The 23,861-nt window shown below is 34.8% G+C and overlaps 5 protein-coding genes across 7 annotated transcripts; 3 read left to right on the top strand and 2 right to left on the bottom strand.

Annotated features, from left to right (window-relative positions):
* The first annotated feature begins 3,431 nt into the window (after window positions 1-3,431).
* LOC125504960 (BRCA1-associated RING domain protein 1-like) lies at window positions 3,432-6,567 on the top strand. Its single transcript, XM_048667784.1, has 5 exons — window positions 3,432-4,087; window positions 4,141-4,500; window positions 5,124-5,435; window positions 5,965-6,179; window positions 6,346-6,567. The coding sequence occupies exons 1-5, from the start codon at window positions 3,548-3,550 to the stop codon at window positions 6,383-6,385; spliced, it is 1,467 nt and encodes a 488-aa protein (XP_048523741.1). The 5' UTR covers window positions 3,432-3,547; the 3' UTR covers window positions 6,386-6,567.
* Window positions 5,933-10,841, bottom strand: LOC109543810 (exosome complex component RRP46). Its single transcript, XM_019913680.2, has 4 exons — window positions 10,604-10,841; window positions 8,254-8,367; window positions 8,080-8,201; window positions 5,933-6,836 (listed from the first exon to the last, which is right to left on the bottom strand). The coding sequence occupies exons 1-4, from the start codon at window positions 10,704-10,706 to the stop codon at window positions 6,519-6,521; spliced, it is 657 nt and encodes a 218-aa protein (XP_019769239.2). The 5' UTR covers window positions 10,707-10,841; the 3' UTR covers window positions 5,933-6,518.
* Window positions 10,842-11,431: 590 nt separating this feature from the next.
* Window positions 11,432-16,589, top strand: LOC109543807 (presenilin homolog). Of its 2 annotated transcripts, XM_019913678.2 has the most exons (9): window positions 11,432-11,517; window positions 11,602-11,770; window positions 13,185-13,345; window positions 14,436-14,645; window positions 15,266-15,486; window positions 15,541-15,639; window positions 15,728-15,940; window positions 16,022-16,134; window positions 16,297-16,589. In XM_019913678.2, exons 2-9 carry the CDS (start codon window positions 11,645-11,647, stop codon window positions 16,450-16,452), a joined length of 1,299 nt encoding a protein of 432 aa, XP_019769237.2. In that variant the 5' UTR covers window positions 11,432-11,517; window positions 11,602-11,644; the 3' UTR covers window positions 16,453-16,589. The 2 variants fall into 2 exon arrangements, with proteins under 2 accessions (XP_019769237.2, XP_019769236.2); XM_019913677.2 differs by lacking the exon at window positions 11,432-11,517 and having other exon boundaries at window positions 11,521-11,770.
* A 384-nt stretch (window positions 16,590-16,973) lies between these two features.
* LOC109543811 (ribonuclease P protein subunit rpr2) lies at window positions 16,974-20,269 on the bottom strand. The gene is made up of 3 exons (XM_019913682.2): window positions 20,097-20,269; window positions 17,973-18,073; window positions 16,974-17,274 (listed from the first exon to the last, which is right to left on the bottom strand). Exons 1-3 carry the CDS (start codon window positions 20,157-20,159, stop codon window positions 16,995-16,997), a joined length of 444 nt encoding a protein of 147 aa, XP_019769241.1. The 5' UTR covers window positions 20,160-20,269; the 3' UTR covers window positions 16,974-16,994.
* A 16-nt stretch (window positions 20,270-20,285) lies between these two features.
* Window positions 20,286-23,801, top strand: LOC109543809 (dnaJ homolog subfamily C member 1). 2 transcript variants are annotated; one of them, XM_048667785.1, is made up of 7 exons: window positions 20,286-20,521; window positions 20,590-20,910; window positions 22,674-22,830; window positions 22,908-23,057; window positions 23,123-23,246; window positions 23,325-23,607; window positions 23,673-23,801. In XM_048667785.1, exons 1-7 carry the CDS (start codon window positions 20,390-20,392, stop codon window positions 23,778-23,780), a joined length of 1,275 nt encoding a protein of 424 aa, XP_048523742.1. In that variant the 5' UTR covers window positions 20,286-20,389; the 3' UTR covers window positions 23,781-23,801. The 2 variants fall into 2 exon arrangements, with proteins under 2 accessions (XP_048523742.1, XP_019769238.1); XM_019913679.2 differs by having other exon boundaries at window positions 23,120-23,246.
* The last annotated feature ends 60 nt before the right edge of the window (window positions 23,802-23,861 follow it).

Here is a 23,861-nt window from a genome sequence, read left to right as displayed (position 1 = left end):
AAAACTATATCAGAAATACGGCAGCAATGTTTTTCAAGGTAATCTGCCTAATTAACATTGCACAAATACCTGTTGCTTCGTAATTATTTAAAACTCCGGGAACCATATAATTATACAGTGACAATAAGATAAACGGTAAATTCAACATTTGTTGACTGCTGAACGTACTTTCGAAATGTCAACCTGTTCTCATAACCTCGAATGTTTATGAATAAACCATACAACACCAAACATGTGAACGGTTAACTCCAAACAAGCTAGTGCCTGTGTAATCTCATTATCCACTTTTATCAAGCAGCTTCTCGTATTCAGTTAATTAACTCCTGCTCCATTTGTATCTCCTTGTGATGTGTGTATCGTACAAGCGTGGTAGGAATGTATCCCTTCCTCGGTATTTATTTGGTGCTTGGGAAAGTGTTATTTATTGTGCTCCGGAAGACAATTATGTTCAATACTTGTTCCTCTGTGCCTGGAACCCGAACATCGATTGTCGATTGTCATCAATATAGAAAATTTATATCCGAGAGGACTGGAATTTTGCGTATAGTTCGAATATGAAATAAAAAGTGCGCGATTTCATTGTAAAAAATGTAAGTTTCTACCTCCACTTGAGTTTGAGACACCCTGTATCAATTGGTATTATCTTACAATAAACGAGACGTTAATATCTAAAACTTTTGAATTTAATATTTTTCTCTAAATTTCAAATTAGATGTTAAAACGGGTTGGCCAAAATTCAATCAATATTGGTTATTAACTCAAAAACAGTTGAGAATCAATATAGAACGTCCACGAAGCAACAGTCAGAAGGACAGTAAATAACCTTCGGAGTGAAAGGCCAGGCAGCCACCTCCCCCCAACTTCGCCAGCAGAAATTGCAGCCATCATCAGAAAAACCAAAGCTAAGAAAGCGACTGGAAGAGATGGAATCACCAACAAAAAGCTGAAGAACCTGCCGAGAAAGGGACTGGTAGCTGTCGCTAACTTGATTAATGCTATTTTCAGGACTGGTCATTTCCCAAGTATCTGGAAGCACTCGGAAGTCATCATGCTCCCGAAGCCCAAGAAAAACAGGACTTTCCCCCAAAACGACAGGCCTATCAGCCTGTTGCCCGCTCTCAGTAAAGTAGCCGAAAGGGTATAGACTTAAGGAGGAAACGAGCGAGCTTGATTTGCTTCCGCCAGAACAGTTTGGATTCCGAGGGAAGCATTCCACGGAACTTCAGCTGCTCAGGATAGTAGAAAGATGCACCAAAGAAATGAATTAGTACCGAACGACTGGAATACTCACACTGGATGTCGAAAGAGCGTTCGACAGAGTGTGTAGAGACGGTCTCATCTATAAGATGATGGAAATAGGTATTAACAAGAAACTGTGCCAGTTAATAGACATTATTAGTTATATTTGCAGAAGGAGCTTCAGCGTCAAAGTTGGAGGTCAGCGGTCAGAAACCAGAAGCACTGAGGCACTACCGCAACCCAGGTCGCACAACTGACCAATTAGACGTCCATATTAAGTCATTTTTGGTCAGTACGTCAATTGACTTAGAAAAGTCGTCTGAAAGACGTCAATACTTGGACGTGTATTAGTCAGATATATATGGACGTCCATGGACGTCACTAAAATAAGCTTTATTTCAGACGTCCTTATGTTCACTAAATAACGTCTCGTCTTATTTGGAGAAAATTTTTATATAACTTTAAATGTCTATAATAACTTTAAATTTTTAGTAATTTATTTTTCAATTGCCTGTCTGTCAGCATTGCATAAAGATGAATCCTGCTCCCAACACTCCCCATCAGTCTTTATCTATGACTGGTATTCTGAACTTGTCCTTTGTACTTGTCTTGTTTCATGTGATTTGTTAATGGGCTGTTAGTTCATTATTATACGAAATTTTTCACACAAAGGTAAGTACCACTTACTTATACATTGTATTTATAGTTGTACCTAGCTTTTCTATTGTGGTCTGAGATAAATAGTGGAACGGTTAACCTACGCGGACCTAAAACCGACGTTTAAATGACGTCAATAAGCAGACGTCTAGCCGACGTCATTAAACACACGTCTGGCAGATGTGTCATGTAGCGGTCATTTGGACGTCCAAATGACCAGCTATCTGACGTCTTCTGGCCGAATCTCATGTCGTTGTTTAGACGTCCATAAGACGTAGTGTGCTACCTGGGAAGGAGCAGTGCTCTCCCCCTGCAATACAACATATACACAAACGACATCCCAAGACCTGCCAATACGACCCTGGCACTCTTTGCAGATGATACGGCCCTTCTGACATCCTCATGGCGAAGGACTGCATCAGGCAACAGCTCCAAATATTTGGGTGTTGTTTTAGATAAGCAGCAGACCTGGAAGAAGCACAATCCTCAATCGAAGAAGCTAGATGAGTATCAGGAACAAGCTACTCCTCATCAAGACCATAATCAGGTCGACACTGGCGTATGCCTCCACTTCGTGGGGATATGCGGCCGAGTGTCACTTGAATAGACTTCAGGCCACAGAAAACAAACTTCTGCGGATGGCCATAGATACACCCTGGTTTGTTAGAAACTCCCAAATCTACAGGGACCTGGAGTGGGAGCCATTAAGAGAGTTTCTCACAAGGAAAGCGACAGAAGACTTCGAGAAAGTTGGAAGGCACTCCAACGAAGAGCTACGAAATCTGGTAAATTACACGCCTGAAGATCTGGGAGCCAGGAAAAATCCAGGCTCCAAATAGCCGACTAGGGCAACAGGCAGCAAACGGCGTAAGCTGTAAGTGTGGTTATGTAGTGTTAGTAGTAATTAGCATGCATGTAGAAGTAACGTGTAAATTAATAAGATGCCCATGCTAGCAAGCAGCTGAAGATAATGCGATGCTATGGCATACGGATGCCGGAGCTGACAAATTCTTAGAGATGACTACAAGTTTTAAAGGATAACTCCCGAAAACTCGTAATACAAAAAAGGGGTTTTTTTAGTTTTAGATTTTTATTCCTCCAGCAGCCGGGAAACAAAAAAAAATAGAATGTTTATATCAAATATGCCTAGAATTTTGCGAATATCTCGATAATGCAATAAAAAGAACGGCATTCCATTTAAAAAATGGTAAGTTTGGTTTGTCACTTGAATTTGAGACACCCTGTATCAATTGTTACTATCTTAAAATAAACTATAATAATATAATATAATATCTACAACTTATGTATTTATCATTCTTCTCTAATTTTGAAATTCGATGTTAAAACGGGGGGCCAAATTTTAATCAATAACCCTGTACATAGGTAAAAAGTAATATCACATACATGTAAGATGTTCAAAACGTTCACGACTTCAGGTGATCACTGCTGAAAACATTCCGAATGAATCCCATAGATGGACGCTGCTTTGCAACATTTGAAAACGTTTAAAAATAGGTGAGAAATAAGAGGTTATGTTATTTGTTTACCTTTATCATGGTATTTTATTCGTTATTAGGTTTTGCTTTTCAGTTCGTTAGTTTTATTCAATTATTATACTTTCAAGCTGTATCAGATCTAAATATAACAATAGATGGATCTATGCAGCAATATCCTGTATAAGTTAGCAGAGTTACAACACGTCTTAGAATGTTCAATATGTAACAAAAAATGTAACAGTCCCGTACGAATTAAGACCTGTGGGCACTATTTCTGCACTAAATGCTTACAAGCTGCGAAAACACCCAGTACCTGTCCCAAATGTGGAGAATTATACGCACCCACTGAGTTAGATTTCAACAATTTGGCTAAAGAATGCGATCACGAACTCCTTGAGTTACAAGAGCTGTTGCAAAATGCACAACAAGTAGCCAAAAACAGAGACAACTCTTCGAAGATCAATTTAGTGCAAGAGGAGGATACTTCCCTGGGCATTTCTTCAGAAGCAAATACAATTTTGTATATGGGAAAACAATATCGTGTACAGTTTTTAAAATCACAATGTAAGAAGAATGCTAAAGGTGAAACTCCTTTGCATTTAGCTTGCAGAAGAAATAAGCTGAATGAAATTCGATCACTCATTAATTCCCCAGTGGATATAAATGCCAAAGACTATGCAGGATGGGCCCCACTGGTCAGTATACTTGCATTAGTAATCAATTTCGAATGTTTTGTTTCAACTTTCAGCATGAAGCTATTGAGAGTAAAGCAACAGAAATTGTACAATACCTTCTGGAAAACAATTGTCTTCTCGATATTCCGGGACCAGATTATCTAACCCCTTTGCATAAAGCTGTTATTCTGAACAACGCTGATATAGTTAGCATTCTATTAAAGCATGGAGCCGACGTTCATGGGTTTGATTATCGTGGTTTAAAACCTGAAGACTACTGTGAGAATAGCAAAAGTTTCAACGAAATGTTTAAGTCGCCCGAAGAAATCTACCCCAAGGTTTTCAATGTGTTTTTGCCGGGGAAAGTCTCCTTGTATTGCCACAGCATTGATGAAGCTATTAAAGCGAAGTTAGAGGGATGCAAACACATTAATGTAAGTGTTAAAATCAAATTCCGAGCTCCGCCAATGATTATTATACTTAAGAATTTTTTGTACCTACTCACCAAGCTGCCAATGTAGGAAACATTTCTTTTGGGCCGTTTAAAGTGGTTAAAAATCCATTCTGGACCTTTCAAAATGTTCTTTAATACTATTAGATGAGCAGTATTAAAATTTGATTAAATACCAAGAAAGCACAAATCATTCAAAAACGAAACAAAATAATCTATACTTATATGCTGCTATCTGATACGTACGTTAAACGGATCTAATTAAACAGTACGTAATTTAATGTTTTCAGTTTCCTTTAAAATTTTTCTTTGTTTTTTAAATTTCAATATTATAAATTAACGAAAAATATACATATTTCCATTTTACATCGGACCTTTGGAAAATGTAAAATGGAAAAAAATTGTTTAACATCGTTTAACAAGTCCTAGAATGCGTTTCCGTCTATATTAAGAATAAATAAAAGTATTGATTTGCAGGATTTTGGACGATTTTTTCTATCATTTTCCGATATCGAAGTTCGTTGCTAACATACATATGTATAAAGTAATACTTAATAACCTTTCTATAAGGAGATCAACGTCGCATATGGATTTATCTTTTTCCAGGTAGTAAACAAGGTGGATACTAAAAAAGTCCTTACACATTTTGTGATTAAAAAGTCTCATAAGCTGTCCTTGAAAATCATGCAAGCCATGCTGGAAGGTTTACAATTTTTGAATCAGGAAGACGTTGATGACTACATTAAAGGACAATATTTTATAAATATCCCACAACATACATTTTTCACCAATAAGGAGTTGAATGATGGTGTTCAAAAAGCTATGATGAGTGCCATTCTGAAATTGCCCAAATTGTTTGATGGCGTAAATTTTCACATTGAGGACCACAACAAGCGTGTAAATGTGTATAATCTTGAGGTAACACTAATTATTCAGAAAATTATATGGATAATAAAACGAATCAATGTCAAACGATGGAAAAAATGGTTTTCAATGACAATTATTATCAATTGAAAATAAGTAAATTTCAAGAAGTATATGCATGAATCAAATTAATTAATTCTGTAAAGTACATATATGCTGATTTTTATATATGTCTACAGGTTGCTCCTAGATAAATTTCTCAGAAAAGTGTACATTTCTCATAAAAAAAAAACGGTTTTCAACTATTTTCTCTGCTTGCTTTCTGACTTCCTTTGAACAAGACGACACCTACTTTGGCACCCTACTAGAATTATTTCAACGTCTAGCACGGTGTATATTTTAAGGTATTCTACGTTTTAAACATTCCACATACAGCTTTTAAAATCACGTCTCTAAACCATTAAAACGTATTTGCATTTTAAAAAGTCCTATCTGTTGAAAATTTTAATGGACCTACATGATTCTAGATAGAAAAATTAAATCAACATATGCTACTTATATTGACGTATTTATTGCATTGTAGCTAGATAAAGAACATATTATCAGACTGATCAAAGCTGGTGGAGGAAATGTATTGCACAGGCCACCTACCGCTAGTACTTGTGAAGTAGTGCACCCCTTTTTCTCAATATTAGGATCTAGTACTTTCCAGTGCTGCAATTTCATTATATATGAAGAAAAACATGCTCCAGATTTGATGTACAACATGATGGAATTAAAACATAGGAGTTCTAAATGGTTGATTGACTGTGTTATCAATTATCGAATTGAAAATTAAAACATTTCTAAATTAAAAGTTCTTATTTCATACAGTAATTCTAAGAAACAATGTATTACATGGTTCTTTTCCTTATTGCATTGCAATCAACATTAACGATTCATAAACGTAGGATAACTATTTTAGGACAAACAACACAACAAACACCATTGCCCGACATCTATAACAGGAAGACGAAGTCTAAGATTATTCGGGAATTAATTGGATATACAGAAATGTGTAATAAAAAAAATGTAAAACGAGGAATTCTAGGGAGCACTATCGCGGATGTCTAGCCAATAAAATAAATCACATTTCTACTATAATTTATCAGCAGCCAGCAATGATGTTTTAATAAATTTAAATACATTTTGACTTTCCTTTCTACACATCTCTAATGCTATTTTATACTGTTCAATGCTAAAACAGCCTTCAGTATGCGACGCAATTATCCCTCCAGTTGTATTATTGAAAACAAACACCAACATAGCTTTAACAGTGTCCTCATTAATAGAGGGAATGCAACTGAGTTCCCCATTATTTGACAGGAAACAAGATACTGCACCAAAAACAAACTTCATGTCTATTCCCGAATCAAGACATGCTAATGATACTGCGTTTATGGCACACGATATTAACTGAAACAAATAAAACATGTGAAAAGCAACAATAAGTTTAAAGCAAATGTAAGGAGTTTCTGTTGCTTAATTCGAAAGATACTGGGTTTATTACTAAGACATGTTAAAGCTTCAAGATGCATTTCAACGTTACTTAAACAATATATTATAGTAACCGCGACGAAAACTCCCGCTACTAACATGCAGATATTTGTTGATAAACTTCAACGTTGCAGCGTATTTGTAGTTAATTTTTAAATTGTGATCTGGGAAACTTAAAATGTATAATAATACCGACCATGCATTTTCTTTGTTTTCCATGGGGAGACGCAAAATCGGTAAAATCATCGATCTAATAGATGATATTGGCACAAAAATCAAATAATCTTTTTCCGTTTTTACCGCAAGTAATTACGATTATCTTGAAAAACCGACCAGAAGTTTACAAAAAATTATTTGAAAAATTCGCCGCCTTCATCGCTCGGGAGATTTTTAAAGTTCCTTAAAATACCAGTTTAAACCAAGTTTCTATTAAGCTACATTTTCTTACTATTTTATATTTCTATTATTTTATTATCATATTATCATTTATTTGGAAAACTCTTGGAAACTAGGGTTTCTTCACTTTTAGGTCAATTTTTCTAAACAACACTGTCTCTAAACAGAAAAACCGCATTTTTCCTAACGTTTTACTACAGTAAAATTATACATTATTATATAATCATACAGTATTTTACATACTTAAATACATAACATAAATTTTACATACTGTATGATGGCAAACTAAATATTTAATGCAAAAAAGCTAAGAGATCGATTTTACAAAAAAATCGTCCACTTTGACGCTGGGAAAATCTAGATTACTTTTTTTAGTTTGAACAAAGTAATAAAACGTTGATGACCTTTTCTTAGATGTAAAAATTCCAGTTTCGAGTCTCCTAAAGCTTTAATAAATGACTTAACTTAAAACTCATTAACCGATAAGTTATAACTCGTTAACTCAGAGAGCGGTTACTACTCAATAGCGCAACTCAACCCAGGCCTACTTTATTTCCTATTCAAAACCACTCTGATATTAGTAAACAAACAAAAAAATATATTATATATGTGTATATTTGCACTCTTGCAGGAAATTAGAAACCCCAATTTTTCTTCATTTAAGTAAATTTTTATACCTTATAATTCGGAAATTTCAAACACATACTTATAGACCGAATTAAGATCGCATTGTGCCGACTTATATGGAAAATATAGCAACTCTTACCTGTCCGCGGTTTTGCATTTCTTGTACATTCACTAACACGGCGGTTCTCGGGTATAAAGAGATCGCAACTGCAATTTCACAGATATTTCTAATGACCGATTCCCGTAATCTATCCTGTACACCTTAAAACATTGATATAAAAATTACTGTTTTTTGCTGGCTAGCAAGATTTACCTGGCACTCCAGCTTTAGGTCGATAATAGCAATCCACAGATGCCTTATCGATTACTATTTTATTAAAGGTGGCTTCTACAGGTCCATAAATGGATGCCATAATCACTGACTCCCCTGAAACCAAGCAACCTGTATTTTTTTCATAGTTAGATTAAAACGAAAAATTTTGCAATGGAGTATAACAAACCAGCATACGTGTACTTCATAGATTTGACAAAAGCGTTCGACAGGATAAAGCTGGAGGACGTTAGGAACGTGCTGGACCGCAGGGGAATACCCCAAGCATCAAGAAGACGGTTAGAATGATCAACACAAACACCACAACAAATTAACAACAGGGATACGACAGGGAGACAGTCACAACACTGTTGTTCAACATTAAAATGGACAAAATAATAGAGCAAGTGCGCAAGGTAGACCAGGGGGGGATACAAGATGGGAAACCATCAAATTAAGATAATATGTTACGCAGACGACGCAACGCTATTTGCGGACACGGAAGACGGACTGGCATTTAAGAAAGAGGTCGAAAAAGCTAATATTGAAATATCAACCACCAAATCCAAAAGCATGGTTTTCGCCCGTGAACTACGCAGATACAAACTGGTACTGAACTACAAAAGAATAGACCAGATTTTTTAATTCAACTAACTGGGAATATCAATATCACCATATGGTGAACTTAAGAATGCCGTACGGAACCAGGTAAACAAGACAGCCAGGATAGCAAAGGCTACAGTGCCTTTATATATTCACTGCAGGAGCCTTACGAACATGCATATATTTGAGAGAGAAAAACACGAACCGTCAGCACGGCCAAAACACCAGCTGAGACAGCGGAGACAAAAAAAGGCACGAACCAATAAAATGAGAATACTAAGAATGATCACACGGAACACACTATGGGATCAAAGGAGTAAGGAAATTAGATAAAAATGCAAGACAGAGGACATGGTTAGATGGGCACTCTCTAGGAGACGCTTCTGGAACGAGCACATATCCAGGATAGAAAACCAGACTGGCAAAAATCGCCAGAAATGGAAAACCAGCATCCGGCAGACCACCAGGACGGCCTGCCAAGAGGTGGAAGGACACCTGGTCGTCAGTATCCCAGGAGGGACAAATGAATGGGTAAAACCAGCCTTAAGGCTTCCGCAAAGAAGGAGAAAAAGCAAAATGTTGGTTTTCAGCATTTCAAAGCTGCAAAGATTTTGTACTTGTGTTTTTCTTAACTTTGAAAAAATACCTGTTTCAACCCCTCCAAGTAGAAGGTTTCTCAAGGCAGTGTTTGGATTCTAGCTTTGCTGAGTTCAGAGGAAGCAGAAAGTTATTACAGTTAGAGATATAGAATTAAGTATCAGAACTCAATATATATGTTATTAAAGATTTCATTACCTGAATATATTAATAAATAATTGGAGTTTATGATTTGCTAAGTAAATAATGGTTATGAGAAAATAACTTCACTCCAAATCTCACTCCCGCGCAAAACTAATTTGTTTATAATTATTTTTTCTATTGTTAAATCAAGTTTTTCTATATTGTTTTCAACTGTATTATCTCAATTGACCACCTAACACACTGCGGGTAGCTTAAACTAATTTAGTAGTATAAACTTCCTCCTACATATGCATGAATGTTTCTTGATATTTAAAGATTGCAATGATGCCCTAGAACCGGAAATAAGAATAAAATTAATGAATATCTCTATCACAACGATTTTTTAGACATTATATGCATGTATTTGGGTCAGTTTTGGTTACTTCCAGTAAAATTTAATATGTTTTATTAGTCTGTTAATTTCCTGTTTTTTTTTTAATAATGTCCAGCAGGTCTTCATCAAAACGGAAAAGTTAGAAATGCGTTTGCGAGATGTTATAAAAGTATTGATTTTTGCCAGTGCAGCATCAAGATGATCTTATGTGAAAATTATAAGCTTTAATGAGCGAAAAGTGATCGAAAACCACATTTTCCACGAAATACCACAAGCGAAGGTTGTAGAAAGTAAAGGGATTATCTACAGGGTAAGCATATTTAAAGCTCCCAAGGCAACATACACTAGGTAAAAACCCGAACTCCATGTATGGAACTCACAAACTAAACTAAATTTAATTAATTTAAAGTTGCCTAAATGGCACTATCTTATAAAGTTTAGTACGTTTCGTATCAGAGTAAATAAGGAATACTTCAACTTCAAGTAGAGACCATCAACACCTCATTAAGATCAGTTCCTCAAACAAAACTATAAAATTTTGGGTAGCGGCGTTTTTATTGTCGGTAGGAGTGAGATTGGATTGAAAACACGAATCCACTCAAAGTTTGAACCTTTGTTTAAGTTTGTATTACTTACCTTCAGAAAATAAAACAGATCCATCGGACCTACTTAAGGCACCGAACTCGCACTTTAATTCAGGAGTATTACTAGAAATAAACTCTTTCGAATGGACGTCCATTGTTACAAAATACTAACAAATACTAGAACATTAATATACAATGTACAAGCAGCACGTATCAACAAAAAAGTTAGGTTATATTGTGTGTGATTGTGTTCCATCGAACTCGAACGAAATGATTGCAAATTTAAAGGTTTAAGCGCCCACTGGCGGCCAAATTATCAACTATACTTTACGAGTACGAGTAATGATAGAGAGATTTGATATATATTTTGTTTACATTTGGTATTAGGATTTACTTTTACTCGGTGTGATCTGATTCTGATTTTGATAGACGCATTCGTTTAATTCAAGTAGTGTTGTCTTAGTTAGTGGAGATATTTAAATGTCTACTTTAGTGAATATTTAAAATATTTTTTTTTGCTGTTAGAAAGGTATTTTTGAAAGTCAAAACAACTGTAATTTTTTGGACCATTTTAAAAACGCGTAAAGGTCTCAAAACATAGTAGTTCTTCTTGATATTGAAAACAGTAATATACCACTACACTGTATTTTAGCTCATACTTGTCTTCATCTATGTTTTAATTCAATTCATTCGGTGAATTGAAGTGAAGCGAAATGAATCGATAATTTCCAGGCGATATATTTATTCCCTAGATATAATTAGACACATTCATAATGAGACTGATACTGAACAATCGTGGTTAAACTATGATTTTGCAATATTATCCAAAACCTAATTAAAAAACTACTGGAAACAGTAAAACAAAATGCTCAGCAGGAAATGCAACAACGCAACCACAGATCACAGAGGTTAACTGTGAATGCAACATGCAACGTAAACTGACATATATGACAGGAACAAGGACAGGTCAGTAAATATTGAGTCATATTTTTGTTTTTATTTTAAGGTTGTAACCTACTTCAAAGTAAATAATTATTTTATGTATAATAGTGAAAGTGAATATTCCGACTCCGTCTCAGAGACTACCAGACTCATGGACGGTCATGTCGCCACCAGCAGCAGTACCACAACCCCTTTGGAGGTACGTCATGAAGTTCCCAAAAAGAGGCACAGAGGAACCCAGTCAGATAATGAAGGCGCCGCTAGTAATGTAGGGCAGGTAAATAAACGTTTAAGCTATTTTGAGGAATGCTGGTATATACCATGGTGGATATTCACTGCTCAGAATCTAATGAAATTGGCTCTTTTGAAATACCTCATACAAAAGCAATTTTACTACAAGTAAGTAATGGTGGGCCATGGGGAACCATAGATGATCGGCTGTATCTTTCTCCTGGTCTTCTTCAAATAGAAGTTCGCCCATCGGAATATTTTAAACCCCTCTAACTTCATCAGTCAAGGAGACTTTCTTCCAGTCATCCAATCTACGTGTTCTCAACCAAACTCAAGCCTAGCTTGCTTGTGGGCTTGGTTAAGAGAGGACCTTTTGCGAAATGCTTTGCGCTCAATCCCGATTCATTGAGCCTTATTCGTACAGTTTGGCACGAAATTGCAATATTCCGGGCATTTTGAATTCGATTTTTTCAAATCTAATTTCCGGTAAGAAACCGATTTCTTAAAGCTCGCAGTCGCCTAAAACGATTGTCCACTTGGTTGGCCATGCCCTTGTCGTCTTGCATGGCAACCTGTTTCCTGTAAATCGCTGAAGACATCGACCAATAGTGGTGTGATGAACACCCAACATGCGGGCGACCTCCTGTTGGGAATACTATTCTTTCAACAAGGTGACAATTTAAATTGTTTCTTGGAACATTTCAATTCCAATGCACTTTAGTTACACACACAAGATATGAAAAATCAAGAAAATTGAATCGAAAACAGTACCACTTTTGAAAACAATGCTGAGATGTTGCAAATGACACAAAACAAGTAAAAACTTGCTTTGGAATGAATAGAACAGAATCAAAAACAATTGGTAGTGTACAATGTTACTATGGTTACGTTATTTACCAACATACAGTTATCATATTTTTTTCACCATATTCTATGTGTGGTTATTATAATACGTTATTATTAAAAACCTGCTAAAATTTAAGTTAATTCAATGTAATAAATTAAAAATATCTAACCGTTTATTTTCTAACCGATTTCTAACCTTTCTAATATATATATAGATCAAAAGCCATAGCGAAGGAAGTCCTGTCCATTGCCAATACAATATTTAACAAAACCTTATTTCACAATATATCAGCAAAATATGATTACGAAAATTTGTCCGATATAAAAATTTGTAGAAGAATGAAGTAGAAAAAGAACAACCCTTCATATCTCCAAAAATGTTATTAGGTGATTCATGTTTACTGAGACTTTTTGTTTAATTTGATTCATACATCTTCAATTGTTTAACTCTCTTTTTTTAAGAGCTTCTTTCGTTATTGTTACCTTATTTAGTCATCATTATGTGTACACCATAGAATGTTTCAAAGAATCTCTCTTGCAAAGTAGCCACATTTTGCTGGTGTAAAAGTAAACTGTATCGTTAATTATTATTATTATTATTATTATTATTATAGGATAGAGCTGCAGTAGTCGAGCACCCAAGTGAAGAAGAAGAGGAACTTAAGTATGGGGCAACACATGTCATAAAATTATTTGCTCCTGTGTCCCTATGTATGGTCGTTGTAGTAGCAACAATGAGGGCTGTCAACTTTTACTCTGTAAAGGACGTGTACTTGTAAGTAATTTGTCATTAACTTAAATATCGTCGGCATGCAAGAGAATGTGACCAAGTCCATAATAGTTTTGAGTTATTAGTATTTTCATAATTTGCTTATCATCAGCAAATTTTTTATAATTATTATAGATTTCCGAATAAGTATTTGACATTGAAAATGATAGTTATAGAAAATTATAGTTTATAGAAGAAAAAAGTTAAGTCGTAATTTGACACTCGTTTTGTTGACATTGGTGTCACAATTGTGATTGGTTTTGTTGTGTAATTAACTTTTGCAAGCTTTTCAAGCAATAGAAACAGATTAAAAAGTGTGTAAGTATTGTTTTATGTTATAAATGTCATCAACAATAAATAAGCAAGTCTCAACTGTCACTCGACAACGAATAATTTGACGTTTCGCAGCGCCACCATCGGTAGTTGAACTCGCGAATTCATACACTATTGCAATTATTGACAGTCCCTGTATATATACGCGATGTGAACTGCCTTTATTGCTTTTTTAGCCCTTTATATTACGTTTTCTATTTGATTTAATGCACAAGAAATTATTAGAACTATTTATTTTGGTACCACCTTCTACTTAAGTTAGACTCCCTTGATTAACTACTAACGAAATACGGGGAACTGGAACAATACCACCACAATTATTACTACAAATTTTAAGCTTTATTTATGAAAAAGATTCACTTCAAATACTCTTTTATTAACTAATTATAATAAAAATCAAAAATATTTTTTAAAAATAAAGTCGGGAATTATTAAAATAATGATAACCGATACATCTGATGATAATCTCCATTATCATAGTTCAGTATTTATGCTAAAGAATATGAATAGAGTTAATAAAAAACTATAGGATGTGCAAAATAATTAAAAGTCTAGTGATATTTCGTGTGACACTAAGCAAAAGATTATATGTAGACGCAAATCCTGATTAGTATAACGATACCAGGTAAAATGCACTCCTTTTATATAATTTATCATATTGTATTTTTTACTTTAGCTATGCTACTTTATGCTTTTTATTTGCGTTATTACACAAATTACATTAATTCCATTACCATTCCGCTAAGTAGAGTGTTATTTTTAGTGTATATACTCCATTCCATGAAGAAAGTCCCGAAACAAGCACAAAAGTTTGGAATGCAATAGCAAATGCATTAATTTTAATGACCGTTATTGTGATAATGACAATACTCTTAATTGTATTATACAAATATCGATGTTACAAGGTCATACATGGATGGCTCATACTATCATCAACAATGTTACTATCAATTTTCAGCTACTTATATTTAGAGTAAGTATACGAAGTTAAAGTAATAAAATTTATTATATTTTAAGAGTAAAAAATAATTCGAAACAAACAAAAAATTAATTTTTTAAATATTTAAAATTTTGCAGTGTTTAGAAACTAACCGAAGTTTTTTTATGTAATGGAAAACTATGCAGGGTGATTCAAAATAAGCGTGATTCCTCTGGAGGTGTTTTAGGAGTATAGAAAAAATATCTAAAAAATTATTTGTATTAATAAATGAGATATTTGCAAAGAACTAAATCAGAAGGCTGGCAACAATGTTTTTCAAGGTAATCCTTTCAATGCCGAATCAAGCTTCTAAGTGAGCCCCTATAGCCCCTTAAAAGAAATGACGCCAATTTTGCATCACCCTGTGAATACATAAGTTTACGTAGTACAAGAGTTTAGCTCTTAATAGTGTGTTTAATTTCCAAACTGTACAATGTTTTGATAAAACGTTTATTCCCTATAAAGCAAAAAAGGTAAAAAAATAAGAGAGACTTCTTATATGAGAAGTCTAATACAAAATGATTCAAGTTTAAAACTTTTAACACAGAAAAAGTTACATTTCCGTTTTTCTCAAACTTCACAAGGAATCTTGGTGGAATCTTAATTCTTTCCAGGGAAATTCTAAGGGCATATAATATACCAATGGACTATCCTACTGCAATGTTCTTAATGTGGAACTTTGGTGTAATGGGAATGATTTGTATACACTGGCAGGGGCCACTTATCTTACAGCAAGCTTACTTAATATTTGTAGCTGCACTGATGGCATTAGTATTCATTAAGTACCTACCAGAATGGACAACTTGGGTTGTATTGGCGGTCATATCTATCTGGGGTATGGGTAAATTTGAAAAGTTGCTGGCGTAACTATTGGCAGCTTTTTTTATAGATTTAATCGCTGTCCTAACGCCTAAAGGACCACTTAGAATTCTAGTTGAGACTGCTCAAGAGCGGAACGAACAGATCTTTCCCGCACTTATTTATTCATGTAAGTTTCTAGTATTGGTGTGAATGTATTTGCAGTAATGATTTTCGCTGATAAAAATGTGTTGCTACAAAGATAACTGTTTTCACAGCTACTTACATGTACGCTTACACCGCAATGGCAACTCCTGAAAATGAAAGAACGTCCCGATCAAATAGTACGGATCATGGTTTTACACAGGAATGGGTAGACGGTCATGCAAATGCAATAAACCAGCGGCAATTGGAAGTGCATGAAGCACCAAGTGGTCAAGTGCGCACTCAAATTCATGACCAACAGCCGATTCATCACGAAGAAGAAGAAAGTATGTATGATGTTATCTGCTATTTGTTGTTGTTTTTCGGGTAGCTGTAAAAAATTACCAACACTATCTTTTTCGTTATAGGAGGGGTAAAATTGGGCTTAGGAGATTTTATATTTTACAGTGTGTTGGTAGGAAAGGCCTCGTCTTATGGAGACTGGAATACAACACTGGCATGCTTTGTCGCTATTCTGATTGTAAGTAGCATTATCTTTAACGTAACGTTTAATTTATCCAACTTTGAAATACCAACAAGTCAGGTTTTGGACAAGTCGAGTTTCAGTAAAGCCGTTATTTGAGCCTTTGGAGGTAGACATTTTTGGTATCCCGATTAACCTAATTGTTTATATTTATTTTAGGGTTTATGTTTAACACTATTGTTACTTGCAATCTTCAAAAAGGCCCTTCCAGCACTACCAATTTCGATAACGTTTGGTCTAATATTTTATTTTGCAACCAAAGAAATTGTCAGCCCGTTTGCAGATAGTCTTGCAATGGAACAAGTGTTCATTTAGACTTATGTCTAAACATTTATATGATACATTTATTTCGATTGAAATGATTTTTTTTATAATTTAATTTTTATTATAGCAATTTAATAAGCATAAAATAACAAATGTGATTCAATATAATAATAAATCGATCATATCTATTTGCTTTTATTTATAGTAAAAACTACTAAATGTGGTTTTTAGTGTTCTTGTTTGGTCCCTTAATATAACAAGCGAATTTTATATTCGAATTAGCTCCAAATTGGGATAAAAACCGGACCTATTAGCTTTATTTGCGGTAACGATTCTGGTTTGGAACTGATCGCATGCGCGTACAGGCATTCGGGGACAGAATGCATGCGCGCATTGGGTTTTCGCGGTAAAGTACTCGTTCTGAAGCTAAAGTTCTATGTTCGCGGTACAGTAGGAACTGGAACCCGTTCGTTACCGGTTCTAGCAGTTCTAGGATTAAAGAAAGGGCCAGGGGTTCTGACAAGCGCAGCACAAACAAAACATAGGGTTCACAACGGCATACTCACTAATCATATGTTTTTCCATGATTTATTTCACATTTTGTTCCTAGATATATCCATTTCTTCTAGTTTGACTTTTTTACTTTCTTCATTCTCAGATTGTGTTGCAGAATAATCTAGTAATTCCACTAGACTTTCACTTCTTTGATTCCAGGTGACATAATCTTGGTTTCGCGTATCAAAAATTTTCATGTGATTGCATTTTAAACAATGTTTAATGATTCTCTTCTTCTTTATTCGGACTTTGCATGTTATTCCAGGTAACAGAAGCGAGCGGCAACTCTTGCATATCGTGTTCTTCAAATCAGCGTCCCTAAATAAAAATATTTGATCCATCCTCTTCATAAAAGGGTTTTAACTAATTATAAGGTGCTCTAAAGTACTTTTACGGACCGATTATTTTAATTGTCATATTTACATTAATGATAAATTAACTAAAATTATAAACCAATGCAAGCCGACTGCGAACCACGCGAGTAAAGTCGAACCGTAGAATAATCTACCGTCTTAAGCATTTGTCCCATGCATCCGTTAATACTGATGCATGAGACATGCATCCGTTTATTTGACCGATCAAATATGATTTAATCTGGACTACACACACGATCGAGCTCTTTGCGCTACTTCAATCCTCCCGTAAGACTCAGCTTCCCACTTGTTATAAAACTGCCGTTAACTAAATGGATATTGAATTTTTGCTTGCAAAAAATGCATAAAACCTTAAAATATTTACCAGAAACCCCAATCATGTAAATACACTGCGAATTTGAAAAATGTGGAAGCTACTTAGTCAAGTATAAAGTAGTAACGAAATTAAACGGGTACATATTTCATTATATGATGGTTGTTCAATGATCTACAAAATTTTTATTTTTAATTGACAGAAATCCCAGGTCATTCGAATAATTTTAGGAACTATCAACTACTTGATCGCACCGCCTTTAAACAATTTTCTCTAGCAAATTATTGCTTTAGTTGGCTATAGGTCGGTCTTATAACTAATGTACTTACAATCTTAGTACAGCTTTTTTTGATATGTTCACAGCTAAATTTGCATACTGTACGGATGCTATATGAGCTGACTGATTTTCTGTCGCTAGTTGGTTGGATAACTGCAATAAAGTATTCATACAATATGTAAAAGAACATACTATGTTGGCATTTTTATCTGTGCTAAAAAGTACATCAGAGACAAACAATGTCCTCAGGACCGAAGACAATTGAACATGTGGGAATATGCATTGACAGAATCAAGCCTTTTCATTCAAGTTAACATTTCTTTACATTCACCGCTTATACAGTGAGTGCCAGAAGTAATGTCTAAATTCAGCGGACTGTTTTTTGGAAACAAGCTTCGACACGTCAATTTTTATTTGTAAATGAAATGATTTTATACTAGTCCTATGTATCCTAAACTTACTTATCCACTGACCGAGAATACGACACTTTATCCACTGCATTTTGCAGACGACCAGGTAGTGATTGCTCAGGACACGGAAGATATGTCGTTAATGGCCAGAAGACTGTTTAGAGAATACGAAGATTGGGGTTTATCGGTTAACAGAACGAAGACGCACATGTATATCATGTGTATCTGTGTATATTGCTAAAATATAAAATATATGTATAGTGCCATATCAAGAGCATAGTGCTCTATAGCTTCGAAATGTGGCAGATGAATAAAAATCTAGAACGTCATCTGATGGATCTGGAGACGGATTTCTGGCGTAGATCTGCTGGTAAGTCGAGATTGGAACGAGGAAACAGGAGATTATAAAAGTAGAAAATACGGCAATCGATGAAATAGAGAAACGGCAATTAGTATGGTACGGCCCATAGATGAAGACAACGGCCTGTCGTGCAGGGAAACCCCAGTTACAGGAGAACCAAGTTATGCTGATAAAAAAAATTGCTGCACATCGGGAACGCGCGGAACGTATAGGGAAACCCCGTTCTGCTAATAAAAAAAAACGAGTATCGTGCTGGGAAACCCTATATTATAGGGAACCCCCTTTTGCTTGGATAAATAAGCCTGCATAGACTACAGACTCGAGAGAATCAGTCTGTCCGGTTTTTTTTTCTTCAGATTATATTTGGAAGAGTCAGGTTGTGTTTCTGGAGCGCGCTTCAGAGTACTTTTGAGTGGACAGAACCCGGTTGATTCCAACTTTTTAAAGACAAAAGTAAAGTTTATTAAGCGAGTGCCAGGTGGTTCTCCAATTTAAGAGTAGGTCCCATTTGACTAAGCGATTTGGTATTTCGCGATTATTTGCGAACAATTAGTGATTGTTTGGTGAATTGTGGACTACTTTATCCCCGGTTTTCGTCCATCCTTTGCTACTTAAGGATCTAGGTATATTTCCTTAAGTGGGCCAGAAACTCGGTAATTCCCTAACCCACAACTTTCTTAAGCCGTCCATTGAACGCATTTGGTCGACTTCGATTTTAAGATTTAAATTTAAAAAAATCAACTTTAAACTTAAAAAATATTTCCTTGCTGATTCCGGTTAAATCAGCTGGCATCCCTGTGTGAAGAACAATTTGCAAACTTTTATTTAGACTTAAGTTTGGAAAAAATTTCTTTCAATTTGTGTCGTATTACAAAGATTATCAAATCTTTATATTTTGTTTTAGCCCGTTGGGTATTTGTTGGATTTCGCACATGTTTCCCGGTTTGAAATGGACTACAGTCCTTTCCCAATCCTCCGCTTTGTTTACTTATGATGATCGCAAACGCCGATAGAGGTACAAGGCTCTGAGCAACCTTTTTCTAGAAAGCGAAAGGAAAACAAAAAGTAAAAGTGTAAAACTAGAAAAGAGAAACGGCCTTAGGAAATCTTGCTTTTTCCCAAACCTTCGTTTTAGCTGTGTTTTTTCCTGATGTGAAGGATTACCCAAGTGCGGCCGAAGACAACGTTAAAAAGGGATGCTCCAAAAAATCCCCCTCGCGGAAACCTCCCTTTAAAAAACGTATACAATAAATTGACGTGGTAGATGAAAATTAATATATTTTTTTCTATGCTCGTTTAAATCAAAAATAGCACAAAAACCGAAATCAACAGAAATTGTCTTACAAAATGTTGCCTTGAGTAATTATGTGTAAGAGCGCAGTTACTTGACAATGCCAAGACTCACCTGGTACAGATAATTCATTCGTTGAAAGCTATCTTTTCCAATGCACTTTTTTGTATTGTTCATTGTCTTGCATGTGCAATAAAGAAATACGTAATACGTAAAGATTTAGATTTAGTTTAAATGTATGTCAACAAAACAAAACATGACACAATTGTAACACATAACCTAAATGGTCTTCTGTTTTTTTAGATTTCATAATGTATTAATAACCAAATAGTAGGTCCACGAGAATCTAGTCCTCAGCAACAGCTGAATAAAAAATGTTAACCTAAATCGTACCTTTCAAATTGAAAATGAAGATTTTCTATGTTTTGGCGTTGTTTTCTTTAAATACTTGTTCAGCTTGGGATTCTGATCAACTAGAGGTATTTGATGTAGTCGATGAAGTAAAGGAAAATTTCTACGATCTTCTTAACATTTCCAAAGTGAGTGTTAATCAATATGTTACCAGTGATGACGAAGAGAACCATTTCATAATACTAATCAATTTTAGGATGCCTCTAGCTCCGAAATACGATCAGGATTTAGGGCTCTTTCTCTAAAATTACATCCAGACAAAAACTTGGATACGGACACCTCGAAAGAGTTCCGAAACTTGGTGTCCGTTTACGATATTTTAAAAAATCCTACCAAGCGAAAATATTATGATGAAGTACTCGTTAATGGCTTGCCCAATTGGAGATCCGCAGTTTATTACTACCGATATGTGCGGAAAATGGGCATGGCTGAAGCTTGTCTCATACTATTTATTATCATTACTGTTGGACAGTATATTGTTAATTGGGCTGCATACTTTGAAAGGAAATTCACTATAGTAAGTACAAAACAACATCAGAGCTATTTTCCGCCAATAACTAAGAAAACAGCATCAAAAGTGGTTGGCAAAAAGAAAGTGAACTATTCGTTCCTCTCAACCAGAAAAAGCAATTTATCATTTTTATTTATTTATTAGAAACATCATAAAAGCTCTTCAAACGACAAATGAAAGATATACTATATAAAAATATACAAAGTACTACTATATAAAGCCCATATAATACTGATTTTTACGAAGCAAATTCCAAATATTCTTCAATAGAGCTTCAAAATACACAATAAATGTGTGTATCAGTTTTACCTCATAAACATTTATATTTCGTTGCAAGTTATTAAATTACATACAGGATCTTGACTTGCTTCTATAATTTTCTAGAAGCCATCCTTCTCGTGTTCGTGGTTTAAAATGTACTTGGCTTCCATTGCAGACGAAGTTGAGAATATTTCTCGCATTTGCCAGATATTTATTTTGCTTGTACTACTTGGCAACTCTTGGCAACCTGTTTCGGAATGTAATAAAGATTTGGTTTTCGCGCGTACATATTCGACGTGGTGAGGTGTTTATAAAGTAAACTAAGTTGGCGGTTTTAACTTCAAATTAAGAATATGTCCCTCCTTATTCTAGATTTTGATAAATTTTAGAGTTCATTTTAAAAATGTTTTGTTTAAAGATAAATTATATGTATTCTCTACATTGAAAAAATTGTAGACAATTAATATTTCTAAGACATTTTTAATAAAGTACGAAACGTTGGTGTAAATTTTTTAAAAGGGTTACTGGGATTTGCTTGGATAGTACGTAAAACCATTACCAAACTTTGTTCTCTTCACAAATTCGGAAATCGACTAAATCGGTTAAAACTTCGATATTGCAAGTCGCGCAGAACTACTGTGTTGCTTATTACAAGCAAGTAATGGACATTTTTTAAGTTGCATTCTTCGAAATGTATAGCAATCATCAAGCACTTTAATCACATTTTCATTTACAAGCGAAGTTTTTGAGTCCGTCGAATAATTTTAATTTTATAATGCAAAATAAAACACTATTTCTTTCTTCATGCAAATACAATTTAATTATTGGTTGTTGGCAAACATCTCGGCGTTATCGTGTATTAGTGATCAGTTTTTATCATGGTCGTCAAAAATTAAAATTATAGCAATGTCAGGGATGTATAAATCACATTATCATCATCATCATCATCATCATGCAACAGTTATTCGATCCATTCTTGGATATATGCCTCCTCAAGTTGTTTCCACATTATCAGCGTATTGTGACCATAGTTTTCCTGCTGTTTTGTCTGTCATTTTTTCATCTGGCCCTTGGTCAGCCTCTATTTCTTTTACCGTGTCGTGGCCTCCATGCAGTCACATTTTTTGTCTTTTGCCCTTGGCCTCTTTTTCAAGCCGTCTATGCGTCTTGCTACGTCATTCACCTTTGTTGCTCTGTCTTTGCAACCATTTCTTTCAAGAAATGTATAGGTTTTTAGCCATGTTTAAAACAAACCAAAAATATATTAATGTTTGCAACAGACCTCAATAGCGAACATTATTTGAACATACTTACGTCAATTGTGCGTGCAGTAAAGTGATTAAATTAGAGCGCATAAATAAATTTGTATTTTACACGTCATTTTCCATTGCCCGTTTGGGTCTCTGCGCTTTAAAATAAATACAAATTAACTATTTTTGAAAAAATATGCCTGATTTCTTCCTTCTTTGACCCACATGAGCGACATTTAAATATGATTTAAATTGCAGCAAGAAATTTTAAAGAAAAAGAAAACCGGAAGAAAAGCGAAAAATTATGATGAAGATATTGAAATAGACATACCAAAGCCCTCATTTCTAGATACGCTACCATTTCAACTTCCGAAGTTAATATGGTTTATTATTATATCCATACCATCTGGTTTAGGTAATATTCGGAAATACAATACACATTCTGTTATTGCAACTGCTGTGTATAATAAAACGTGATTTATGTTTTCCTAGGTTTTATTAAAACAGCAGTGACTCAACATATTGAAGAAGCTACCAAACCAGCTCCTGAGCCAGTGGTAGAACCTGTTAAAGTAAAAACGGTCAGAAAACGGAACAAATTTATTGTTCCCGAAGGGCCAAACTTTGAAATTGCATCTTCAAGTAAATGCTCTTACTTTAATATTTCTAAATATATTCAATCGGGATTAATTATTGTATTTTAGAAGTCAGCGAAGAAAAGTCAACACATTCAACTGTACCTCCACCCATAACAGGTGGTTTGTGGACTGATGATGACCTAGATGAATTAATAAGATTAGTAAAGAAGTTTCCACAAGGATCATCAAAAAGGTACGTCCAGCATAATATTCAATTTCACTATATGCATACGTATTAAGCATTTGATGGATGACAATTTGGTATCGCCAGATGGGAGAATATTGCTGAAGCATTAAGAAGGTCGATCCCAGAAGTGACATTCATGGCAAATAAAATGAAAGAAAATGGATATAGATTGCCATCGGAGAAGGAAGAAGACGTTATACCGTTGAAAGTAAAGCAAAAAACGAAAAAAGATGTGGACGTAGGAGATAATATAAAGAAATGGAGCCAGGTGCAACAAAAGGCTCTGGAAGAAGCCCTACCCAAATATCCAAAAGGCGTATTGGATCGATGGGATAAAATAGCAGATCATGTTCCGGGCAAAACAAAAGTCAGTAGAAGTAGAGAATATTTTATATATACCTATACATTTTGCAATGTTTTTGTATGTTACAGGAGGAGTGCATGATGCGATTTAAGTTTGTAGCCGAACTACTAAAAAAACAAAAAGAATCCAATGAAGCTAACACAGGAGTAAGTGGTACTGAAAATACAGTTTTATAATATATTCAATTATTATTTAAACATTGGTTTTATTAATTCAAACGAATTGCGATTATGCAATAGCAAAACGCATAAACTCAC

The sequence above is a fragment of the Dendroctonus ponderosae genome, unplaced genomic scaffold, assembly GCF_020466585.1.
Source record: "Dendroctonus ponderosae isolate FM_Combo_2020 unplaced genomic scaffold, Dpon_F_20191213v2 Dpon_F_20191213_6, whole genome shotgun sequence".
Classification (NCBI taxonomy): Eukaryota; Metazoa; Arthropoda; class Insecta; order Coleoptera; family Curculionidae; genus Dendroctonus; species Dendroctonus ponderosae.
This window is presented reverse-complemented; position numbering and strand designations above follow the sequence as displayed.

Excerpts from the sequence above, each read along its gene's own strand:
- LOC125504960 (XM_048667784.1), top strand. The coding sequence starts at position 3,548 with ATGGATCTATGCAGCAATATCCTGTATAAGTTAGCAGAGTTACAACAC. Across the intron at positions 4,088-4,140 it reads ATGCAGGATGGGCCCCACTG|CATGAAGCTATTGAGAGTAA; the intron begins GTCAGTATACTT and ends TTCAACTTTCAG. Across the intron at positions 4,501-5,123 it reads AGGGATGCAAACACATTAAT|GTAGTAAACAAGGTGGATAC; the intron begins GTAAGTGTTAAA and ends ATCTTTTTCCAG.
- LOC109543809 (XM_019913679.2), top strand. The coding sequence starts at position 20,390 with ATGAAGATTTTCTATGTTTTGGCGTTGTTTTCTTTAAATACTTGTTCA. Across the intron at positions 20,911-22,673 it reads TTGAAAGGAAATTCACTATA|CAAGAAATTTTAAAGAAAAA; the intron begins GTAAGTACAAAA and ends TTTAAATTGCAG. Across the intron at positions 22,831-22,907 it reads ATCCATACCATCTGGTTTAG|GTTTTATTAAAACAGCAGTG; the intron begins GTAATATTCGGA and ends ATGTTTTCCTAG.
- LOC109543810 (XM_019913680.2), bottom strand. The coding sequence starts at position 10,706 with ATGGACGTCCATTCGAAAGAGTTTATTTCTAGTAATACTCCTGAATTA. Across the intron at positions 8,368-10,603 it reads ATCTGTTTTATTTTCTGAAG|GGGAGTCAGTGATTATGGCA; the intron begins GTAAGTAATACA and ends GCTTGGTTTCAG. Across the intron at positions 8,202-8,253 it reads ACCTAAAGCTGGAGTGCCAG|GTGTACAGGATAGATTACGG; the intron begins GTAAATCTTGCT and ends CAATGTTTTAAG.
- LOC109543807 (XM_019913677.2), top strand. The coding sequence starts at position 11,591 with ATGTATAATAGTGAAAGTGAATATTCCGACTCCGTCTCAGAGACTACC. Across the intron at positions 14,646-15,265 it reads TTCAGCTACTTATATTTAGA|GGAAATTCTAAGGGCATATA; the intron begins GTAAGTATACGA and ends AATTCTTTCCAG. Across the intron at positions 15,487-15,540 it reads GGCGGTCATATCTATCTGGG|ATTTAATCGCTGTCCTAACG; the intron begins GTATGGGTAAAT and ends CTTTTTTTATAG.
- LOC109543811 (XM_019913682.2), bottom strand. The coding sequence starts at position 20,159 with ATGAACAATACAAAAAAGTGCATTGGAAAAGATAGCTTTCAACGAATG. Across the intron at positions 18,074-20,096 it reads GAATGAATTATCTGTACCAG|TTATCCAACCAACTAGCGAC; the intron begins GTGAGTCTTGGC and ends ACTTTATTGCAG. Across the intron at positions 17,275-17,972 it reads AAAAAAGCTGTACTAAGATT|GGACGCTGATTTGAAGAACA; the intron begins GTAAGTACATTA and ends ATTTTTATTTAG.